General features: G+C 29.5%; 1 protein-coding gene across 1 annotated transcript in view; it reads right to left on the bottom strand.

The window, feature by feature from the left end:
* The window catches only part of LOC131989106 (SH3 domain-containing protein 19-like), a 48,901-nt gene extending 46,643 nt beyond the window's left edge, over window positions 1-2,258 (bottom strand). The window contains exon 1 of the mRNA XM_059354288.1: window positions 1,735-2,258. Coding sequence (XP_059210271.1) covers window positions 1,735-1,825 — 91 coding nt within the window. The 5' untranslated portion in view covers window positions 1,826-2,258. The remainder of the gene's footprint in view (window positions 1-1,734) is intronic.
* Window positions 2,259-11,839: the final 9,581 nt, after the last annotated feature.

Here is an 11,839-nt window from a genome sequence, read left to right as displayed (position 1 = left end):
ATACATTTTTGTATTTTAGTCCAGCCTTTACAGAATAACTTTTGTACAAACATTTATATAAGTCCTATGAGAGATTTTACAGCTATACTACAAAAACCACAGAAATGGAAGGGCCTGAGGAGGCAAAATTACCTTAAAACTTGCCAAAAGTACTAGAAAAATACTGCAAAAGAATAAACAGATATGAACTATATAGTGACAGAGTTTTGTGACCTTTCTCTTATGAAAAATGAGCTGATATCTGACCATTTATTGTAAGACAAAGCTTATGATAACTTCATATTTTGGTGTCTATGAACAGCTGTATCAGTCCTATGACATATTTTACAATTATACTACAAATATAACAGAAATGTAGGAGCCTGGAGGAGAACTGAGGAGGTAGAAGTGGCTTTAAAACTCAACAAAAGTACTACAAAAATACTGCAAAAAAATACATTTTGGTATTTTAGTCCAGCCTTTACAGAATTACTTTTGTACAAACATTTATATAAGTCCTATGAGAGATTTTACAGCTATACTACAAAAATCACAGAAATGGAAGAGCCTGGAGGAGAACTGAGGAGGTAAAAGTACCCTAAAACTTGCCAAAAGTACTCGAAAAATACTGCAAAAGAATAAACAGATATGAACTATATAGTGACAGAGTTTTGTGACCTTTCTCTTATGAAAATTGTGCTGATATCTGACCATTTATTATGTCGGTTTAGGGGTTTTGTATTGCCAGTCAAAGCTTGTGATAACTTCATATTTTGCATGTTAAACCAGTACGTTTTGGTTTCTATGAATAGCTGCATCAGTCCTATGACATATTTTACAATTATACTACAAATATCACAGAAATGGAAGAACCTGAGGAGAACTGAGGAGGTAGAAGTGGCTTTAAACTCACCAAAAAGTACAACAAAAATACTGCAAAAGGATATAAAACATATAATGTAGGAGTTTTGCGAGCCTGGAGGAGAACTGAGGAGGTAAAAGTACCCTGAAACTTGCCAAAAGTACTAGAAAAATACTGCAAAAGAATAAACATATATGTACTATATAGTGACAGAGTTTTGTGACCTTTCTCTTATGAAAAATGTGCTGATATCTGACCATTTATTGTGTCGGTTTAGGGGTTTTGTATTTCCAAACAAAGCTTATGATAACTTCATATATTGGTGTCTATGAATAGCTGTATCAATCCTATGACATATTTTACAATTATACTACAAATATAACAGAAATAGAAGAGCCTGGAGGAGAACTGAGGAGGTAGAAGTGGCTTAAAACTCAACTAAAGTACTACAAAAATGTAGGAGCCTGGAGGAGAACTGAGGAGGTAAAAGTACCTTAAAATTTGCAAAAGTACTAGAAAAATACTGCAAAAGAATAAACATATATGGATTATATATATTGTAGGTGTTTAGTGAGGGTTTTTTATTTTATTTATTTTTTAGTTCAGCCTTTACAGAATAACTTTAGTACAAACATTTATATAAGTCATATGAGAGATTTTACAGCTATACTACAAAAACCACAGAAGAAGAAGTGGCTTTAAACTCACTAAAAGCCCACGAAGAAGAGATATGAAGGACGTTTTTGCTGTTATCTGACCTGATCTATAGTCAGATTATAGTTTATATTTCCAGTTTCAGCTCGTGACAACCCATTGATCCCCCAGGTATCAATAAATCGGATCTATATCAGGTGTAAACGGTTGAAAACAGGTGGAATAAGTGAATATTTTACCTCCGGAGCCGTTGGGCTGCCGTCGGACCACTTGTTCCCGGGAGTCTCTCCTCATGTTCTCCTCCTCCTCCTCGGACCGAGCTTCGGCCATTTCTCCTCCTTTTTCTCCCTCTTTCTCTCCTTCTTTCTCTTCACTTTCCGTCTCTTGTGTGGAGATAAAATGGAGCTGGTCACAGCGGAGACAGCTCCAGCATTACTCCTCCTCCTGTTGTTGTTGTTTTTTAGTCGCTAACATCAACAACAACAACAAGCCGGGACAAGTTCACCCGAACACGGACAACTTTCAGGCCGGAGCGGCTCCCGGGGGGTCGGTGAGGCTCTCCGGCTCCGTGTGGACCGGGTCCCGGGCCCGTCGGACCGGTTAGAGTCCCTGTTGTGTGAAACAAAGCGGCTCCTTGTTGGTTTTGTTGGTTTCGGCTGAAGAGTTTCTCCCCCGGCTGGCTGCTCCGGGCGCGAGCTCAAGATTATGGAGCCGCACGCGCTCGGCTGCGTGACGTCACCAACTGAAAAAACAAATATGGCGATCAAAACAATTAACTTATCAGCTGACAAAACAATTAGCATATCAGCTAAGAAAACAATTAGCGTATAGCCATCAAAACAATTATTTCTTTTTTATTTATTTATTCATTTGCACAGTGAGAATTACATAAAATGATATAATAAAGATAAACAATTAACTTATCAGCTAACAAAACAATTAACGTATTAGCCATCAAAACAATTTTTTATTTTTTATTTATTTATTCATTTGCACAGTGAGAATTACATAAAATGATATAATAAAGATAAACAATTAACTTATCAGCTAACAAAACAATTAACATATTAGCCATCAAAACAATTATTTATTTTTTATTTATTTATTTTATTTGCACAGTTAGAATTACATAAAATGATATAATAAAGATAAACAATTAGCGTATCAGCTGACAAAACAATTAGCGTATTAGCCATGAAAACAATTATTTATTTTTTATTTATTTATTTTATTTTATTTTTTATTTATTTATTTTATTTTATTTTATTTTGAATTACATAAAATGATATAATAAAGATAAACAATTAATTTATCAGCTAACAAAACAATTAGCGTATCAGCTGACAAAACAATTAGCCTATTAGCCATCAAAACAATTATTATTATTATTATTTTTTTTATTTATTTATTTATTTATTTATTTATTTTTATTTTATTTTGAATTACATAAAATGATATAATAAAGATAAACAATTAACTTATCAGCTAACAAAACAATTAGCATATCAGCTAACAAAAACAATTAGCGTATTAGCCATCAAAACAATTATTATTATTATTTTTTTTATTTTTATTTTTTTTATTTATTTATTTATTTTATTTTGAATTACATAAAATGATATGATAAAGATAAACAATTAACTTATCAGCTAACAAAACAATTAGCATATCAGCTAACAAAAACAATTAGCGTATTAGCCATCAAAACAATTATTTATTTTTTATTTATTTATTCATTTGCACAGTTAGAATTACATAAAATGATATAATAAAGATAAACAATTAACTTATCAGCTAACAAAACAATTAGCGTATTAGCCATCAAAACAATTTTTTATTTTTTATTTATTTATTTTATTTGCACAGTTAGAATTACATAAAATGATAAAGATAACCCGCACGCGCTCCGGCTGCCTGACGTCACCAACTGAAAAAAACAAATATGGCGATCAAAACAATTAACTTATCAGCTGACAAAACAATTAGCGTATTAGCCATCAAAACAATTACTTGTTTTTTATTTATTTATTCATTTGCACAGTTAGAATTACATAAAATGATAAAGATAACATATAATTATTACTATATACTGTAATATACTACTATTATTATTATTATTATACCGGCCTCATTTATATATTATTATTATTATTATTATTATTATTAGTAGTAGTATTATTATATATCATATTATTTTACTTATTACTTTATTTATATTTTTCATTTTATTTTTATATTGTTATCTATTATTACATATTATATTATATATATTATATACTGTACTATTATTATTATTATTATATACCGTCTAGTCACTATAGCATTGTTGCCATCATGTCATATCACCAGTTTAATTATTATTACCATCATCTGCCAACCATCCTACCAACTGATGTTCTTTTTTAACTTCTTAAGTGTTCTTGTTCTATTCTGTGTTTTTTTCTATTGTTGTTTTTATTTATGCTACCTCAGTATTTTATTTTATTCTATTGTATTTTATTGTACTTGAATACCGGACTGCTGTGACAACCGAATTTCCCTTCGGGGATGAATAAAGTAATCTATCTATCTATCTGTCTGTCTGTCTGTCTGTCCGTCCATCCGTCCGTCCGTCCATCCATCTATCTATCTATCTATCTGATGTAAAGTGCAGGGGGAGGCAGAAAACCCAGATGGGCTTATTTATTTAAAGCCTCCACCTAAAATTTCATAGTTATTAGAAAGAAATAAACTGATAATAGAAAAAACACATGTATAACATCAACAAGTTATAATGACAATAACAAAAACAAAAATGAACATGTTAAAAAAGTGTATTTGTGTGTGAATTAGAATTTTAAAACAGCAGTTAAATGAGCTTTCAGACATCTTTTGAAGCATTTTACAGAGATGGAGTCCTTTGCCAGATGGGAAAAGGTATTTATCCATCATTTATTCCCTAAATTGAACAATAAATTGACGTCTGCATGTTAGAAATCTTGGAGGATGAAGATCTAAAGATTGACTTGTTGAATAAGAGTGAATCTGAGAATTAAATTTAAAATAAGTCTTAAAGTGCTTTGGAAAGTTTTCATGATCTGAATATACCTTAAAAATAAAAACACATATTTGAGAATTACTGATGTCATATCAGCTAACAAAACAATTCGTCACCCTGTTAAAATAATCGCCTAATACATTTTTTTTCAAGTTTTGCAGGAAACACAAAAAACTTCACTAAAAAGTGTAACATATGACATTTATTGACCATTTCACTCAAAAAGGATGTAACAAAGGATGGCTATTGGCATAGTAATAACACTGTGTGTAAATTATGTAACTTAAGAGAAATAAATGACTTTTTTGAACATGCCTTTGTGACTTAAGCAAGATATGGTAACACTTTATTTTGAAGGTGTCTACATAAGAGTCACACAAGCCTGTCAGAAACATGACATGACAAGTATCATGAGCATTAATGTTACGCTCATGTCACTCTTATGTAGACAGTAATATCCATTACTGAGATATTTGAGCCTGAACTGAAAGTGTCGGACTGAAACACACAGCTACCTGTAGCACCTGGCTTCAAATATGCAAATGAGTAAAAAAGGAAGTTCATAGCATACATAGGCTGTCATTGTGCTAAAGAACTTCCTTTATGGACAATAAAGGTGAACTGACATGGAAATAAAACAGCTGAAATAACATTATATGACAAACACAAGAAAGAGAGAGAGAGAGAGAGAGAGAGAGAGAGAGAGAGAGAGAGAGAGAGAGAGAGAGAGAGAGAGAGAGAGAGAGAGGAGAGAGGAGAGAGAGAGAGAGAGAGAGAGAGAGAGAGAGAGAGAGAGAGAGAGGGAGAGAGAGAGAGAGAGAGAGAGAGAGAGAGAGAGAGAGACTCAGTGTTGGATATGGTATCAGGTGGAACCATTAGGAATGTAAACAGATGTTAGCGGGTCCAGACCAGCAGCAGATGTTCACTCTGAGGTGTTTAAGTGTAAAAATCCAGCTGGAGTCTGGACCTTCATCACTGTGGGGTGTTACAGCCCTTGGCATCAATGAGACATCGTAGAGTTCAACTGGTACAAAATTTTATTCCATCGCCGAGCACCGTGAAACTAAAACACATAACAAAATATCAATATTTGCACATATTAAAAGTTCACACATTTTACTTCATTAGATAGTTTATGTTTTCTTTAAAACCCACACTATACCCACAGTTAACCATAAAACTCCAATATCACACATAATATATTAAACCAAACAAATATATGACAATAAATGAATATAACATAAAATATGAAACCAAACAAAACACATGCCACTATTGTTTCAATGCCATATACCTCGCTTCGCCTACCAAGGGTGCAAACTTTCCTCCAAATGAATGTTAACAGGTCCACCAACCAAACTGCATTCAGCGTCTCTGCTCTACCTGACCTGCTCTTTGTGTGGCAGCCCAGGTGAAAGTGGCGATCACAGGTGTGTGGCAATTAACCCTATTTATCCACACTCCAGGGTATGTGGTGAGACCAGGAACATGAATAAAACATAACCCAAAGAAAGAGACCAAAACACAACAACCCTGGAACATGAATGGTGCATAAACAACCAGCTCAGCTGGTCACTAACAGTAATGATTCCCAAACTTTGGGTCTCTACCTTCAGTAGATTATTACACATTCTAAGTTATGTTGAATAACTTGCAGACTTAAGTAATTTAACCCAATTGTTACAGTGCAATCAAAGCTCTACTTGAGAAAAAGTGGCCTACTTTTATCCATAAATCAGACTTGGAGTACTCAAATTTGTTATAATTATTATTGTTATAATAATCGTTATTGTTATTATTGTTATTATCATTATGATTATTTTCTTTAATCTTATTTGTGTTATTTTCTTGTATTTCAGCCTTGGCAAAAAGCAGTGATTTATGTTACCACATGAAGCAAAAAATAAATAAATCTATTAACCCTCCTGTTGTGTTTGTTTCTCGGGAACAGCAAGAATGTTCGTTTAATTATCCAAAAGTGTGTCAGAAACAAAAAAAAACTCAATAAACATTGTTTATTTTTCATCATTAACTCCATTACTAACTATTTCAATCAACATTTAATGCAATGGTGTTTGTTCCTTCTCACAGATCAGGTTCAATGAGGAGAATTCACTCGTTTTTCATAAAAGACACTTTAATTTAATTTTACATTTTTACATTTTTTCTTTTTTGGAAAAAATACTTTTAACGATTTTTGTTAGATTTTTAAACTTAAACTTTTTTAAATTTTTTATTATTATTATTATTATTATTATGATGTATTTATTTATTTTTCTATTTATTTTTATTTTATAATTTTCTTTTATATGTTTATCTTCATTCATTTATTTGTTTTGTTTTTTTTTCTGTTTGTTTTGTTTTTGTATTTTTGTATTATTATTATTATTATTATTATTATTATTATTATTATTATTATTATGTATTTATTTATTTTTCTATTTATTTTTATTTTATAATTTTCTTTTATATGTTTATCTTCATTCATTTATTTGTTTTTGTATTTTTTGACTATAACTTTGGTGTTTTCATTTATTTTTTGACTATGGATGTTTTGGATAAACTGATGAACAGCTGATATAATTATGCATCCAAGCAAAAATCCAATAAAAATAATTTTGAAAGATTTTTAAACTTTGAAATGAGTTAATTTGACCCGCAACATTAGAGGAGGGTTCAAATCTGTTGAAATAATTAAGATGCAGTTCCAACAAATGGCCACCAGAGGGCAGCACCGCCGCCAGTATTCAGACAGAAAAGATGGAGTTCAAAATAACATTATTATTGGAACAGGTTTGATAAATACAAAATCACAAACAAAAGTCTATCAATCTAAACAATATTCTTAAATATCTTATCTTAAATATTTTAATGTCCACAGAGTGAAATAACAATTAAAGATACTTTTATTCCACATTAACCTATAAGCAACATTTGTTTATATCTTTTTATTCAACTACCAGTTATCATTATCACCAAACAATACTTTTTATTCCAAACCAGGGAGCTACGAATACAAAGAAATCACTTTTAATGTTACTTTACACAAAATATGTACTTTTTAAACAAAATTATTATTATTAATTATTTATTACAGTAAAAATACTTTTATCTAAAAATGATGGTTTCTTTAACCCATGCAGCCTACTTTATTTAATTTTACTAATGAAATTAATTTGATTTGCTTTAAATGAGGTCATGTTTTAAACCAGATGATGAAGATGATGTTGGCTGGGATCCAGGTGTGTGTGTGTGTGTGTGTGTGTGTGTGTGTGTGTGTGTGTGTAACGGCAGATTAACGGCTCCTGCTGTCCTGCAACACCAGTTAACCTGCATTTCCACGGTGATTAATGGAGCCTCATTAACAGCATCGCCATGTGTGTGTGTGTGTGTGTGTGTGTGTGTGTGTGTGTGTGTGTGTGTGTGTGTTCTTGTTCTTCCTACATAGTGAGGACCAGAACACGTTTTTAACCAACAGAGTGAGGACATTTTTGCAAAGTGAGGACATTTCAGCCGGTCCTCACTTCTTTAAAGGCTTTTTTGAGATTTGAGATTTTGTTTTAACGGTGCGTTCAGACCGGACGCGTAGCGAATATTTCGCGCGACAAGATTACATACAAAGTCAATGCAAACACGCGAATAGACGCAAATTTTTGCCGGCGGCGCGAATCGCGGTTTTCGCGAATATTTTGTAAAACCATTTATTTATTCACTTCTTATTGATTTACTGATTTATTTATTTTCAAAATAATCTTTAATTCATAATGTTATGTTGTCTTTGTGCATTTCTTCCTTTATTATTCTATTTATTTGTTGTTATAAAACCATCTATATGTTTGTAAAATAATTAATTAATGTATTTATTTATTGCTTAAAAAATATAAAAATAACTTTTTTAAAACCGAGTCATTGAGACTTTTATTATAATTATTATTTTTGTTCTTTATTTTTGTAATTTGTTTTTTAAGCCATTTCTATTTACTTATTTATTTATAACACTGTAATATTCTACGAATGTGTGCACATATTATATGGATGTAAATGTTGTTTGTACTTAAAATCAACCCTGTGAGTTTGTGAAATATAAAAAAAAATATCATACAGTATACAAATATGTACAACCAGAGTGTAAAAACACGGTATAAAGTGTGTTAAAGTGTGTTTATAACTATAAAATTTCAATCAATATTTAATGCAATCTTCCTCTTATTCAATTTTTTAAATTATTATTATTATTATTATTATTATTATTATTATTATTATTATGTATTTATTTATTTTTCTATTTATTTTTATTTTATAATTTTCTTTTATATGTTTATCTTCATTCATTTATTTGTTTTGTTTTTGTATTTTTTGACTATAACTTTGGTGTTTCATTTATTTTGTACTTGTACTTTTTCACTCGTTTTTCATAAAAGACACTTTAATTTAATTTTACATTTTTACATTTTTTCTTTATTGGAAAAAATACTTTTAACGATTTTTGTTAGATTTTTAAACTTAAACTTTTTTTAAACCTCTTATGTTGTCCCTTTATGTCTGTTTGTGTCTTATCTTCCTCTTATTCAATTTTTTAAATTATTATTATTATTATTATTATTATTATGTATTTATTTATTTTTCTATTTATTTTTATGTGTTTATAACTATAAAATAAAATGCAGTGTAAACCCTCTCTCTCCCTCTGGGGGGGCGTGGCTTCCTGTCTCAGTGGGCGTGGTCTTATATGTGACGTCACAGCCAGCAGAGTGATTGACAGCTGAGCGGCTTAAAGCTCAGAGAGCCGCAGCAGCGTCAGAAACGAGACAAACAGCCGCTTTAAACAGCAAAACTCGGGATTTATCAACGTTTTCTGGATTCTAACGGACTTTAAATCTACTTTTATTTTGTTTTTGTTTTGGAAAAAGAAGTTAGAAAGACTCACATTCCTCCATCTGTGTCCCGCCGTCTGTCAACTCTCTGCAGGTGAGCTTCAACCTGGAAAATAAACAGAAATATAATGGTTTATTATTTATAAATAACAAATAAGTGCTGACATTTTTTCCCCCCTAAATTAAAGTAGTAAAACCACACTCACAGGAAAAAGTCCTGCATTGAAAATGTTATCCAATTAAAAATATTCGCATTAAAATACGCACAAGAATAATATATATTATATGAGTGGATTAAAATTAATAAAATTATAATTTATTGATTTTTGTGGCAGCTAAAGTGTTGGAACAAAATTAAATGTATTTATATATATTTTATAAATACTGCTGGAGTTTGTGGATTCGGGACAAATTAATTTATATAATTATTCAATATAATAATAAGGCATAATAAATTATTATTATAACAATTTTTAATATTTACTTTTGTCAATGCAAGGTCGTAATTTTATTTCCAACATATCTTATCCTTTTAATGGTTTACATATATTTATTGTTTATATATTTATTACATTTTTATATATTTTAAAATATATATATGGTTAGGCACTAAAAGTGCAGTATAAATAAAGTTGCTATTATTGATTTTATTGCTCCTTATATATTTTTTTCATATTTTCATTTATTGCATATTCTATTTATTTTTTATATTTACTATTGACTGTTTTTTTTTTGGTTGGATTTTTATTATAATCGTTTATTTAATTATATGTTATATGTCCTTTAATATTTACCTTTTACTGTTTGTTTTTTTATTAATTTCTAATGGATCATATATTTTATTTTATTTATTTTTTAACATTTCATGAATCATTTCAAATATCATTTTTTTGTGTAATATAAATATATATATATATTAAAAAAAAGCAAATTACACTACAAAACACAAAATATTTCACAATAAGTAACCCAATAAAGAAATCCAAAATAAGAGATGATTTAAAGAAAATATAAAGGGAAATAAATAAATGAATAAATAAATAAATTAATTAATTAATTAATAAATGAATAAATGAATGAATGAATGAATGAATGAATGAATGAATGAATGAATGAATAAATAAATAAATAAATAAATAAATAAATAAATAAATAAATAAATAAATAATCAAAGATGAAATACTGAATAAAATACTGCAAATAAAAATGTAATATAATATAACTTCAGTAAAGCACAAAAGAAAAAAAAACATTTTAACTGGATCAGAAAATTAAAAAAAATAAATACCAAAGTAGAACAAACAGCAGACATCTTTTATATAAACATGTGATGTGTGCAGTTATAATATTTGGATCCTCTTCAGTTTCATCCTGTTGACTTTTCAGGTGTGTGTGAGTTCTGCTGAGTCATGCTGTTACACCTGTAAGGTGTGTGTGTGTGTGTGTGTGTGTGTGTGTAGCATGCATGGTCACTCGCTCACACACACCTTACATAAATAAAGAATATATTAAAACTAACTTCACTCCGTTATATACAGCATCAATGTTTTTTTAAACCATTAAAATGATAAATAAATAAAAGTAAAATAAAATATATAGCAAATAAATATCAGTGTATTTTAAGTAACAGTGAAGTTCTTACCACAAGATAAATATAAATACAAAAAAAACTTAAATAAATATCAGTGTATGTTCAGTATCAGCTATTTTTTACCACTTAAATAATAAATAAATACATAAAATAACATAAAAAGCGAAATATATATCAGTGTATGTCCAGTATTAGTATCATTCAAATAAAATAAAAAGCTAATTAAAACAACATAACTGTTAAGCATGACTCAACTGCTGAATATCCATATAAAATAAATAAATAAACAAATGAATAAATAAATGCATAAATAAGTAAGTAAATATCTGATTCAATTTCTAAGCATTGTTTTCGTACAATATATGTTCTTTAAAATAAGTTTTCATGACAGGCTCTCTGTCAAATTAAATTTTTCTAAATGCAAAAAATGCACAACAAATTCACTATTACTATGAATAATGAATAATGTGAATATTTGCAGGTTTTTTTTAGCCAAAACAAACATTTTAAAGACCTCATATTGAGATGTTTTCACCTTTTGCTGATATTAAATCGACACTAAACAGTCACTTGTTTTGCAGTTTTTAAAGGAGAGCTTGTTTATGAGACATTGAAGTTTTTCTGTGAGAAACAAACAGCTGTGGTCGCTCTCAGCAGATTACACTGTTTGTTCTCTGACACCAGATATATTTATATATATATTTATATATTTGTTTTTTTCTTGAGTTGATAGATTCAGCTCACAGAGCGTCCGGTGGCTAAAACATCATCACCATAATTATAATTAATTTAAAACTCCATCAGCCTGAAAATGTGAATTAAAAAATAAAAGCAGGTCAGAA

Source organism: Centropristis striata, chromosome 17 (assembly GCF_030273125.1).
Source record: "Centropristis striata isolate RG_2023a ecotype Rhode Island chromosome 17, C.striata_1.0, whole genome shotgun sequence".
NCBI lineage: Eukaryota > Metazoa > Chordata > Actinopteri > Perciformes > Serranidae > Centropristis > Centropristis striata.
The sequence above is the reverse complement of the archived record's forward strand: the minus strand, read 5'-3'. Positions and strand labels throughout refer to the sequence as shown.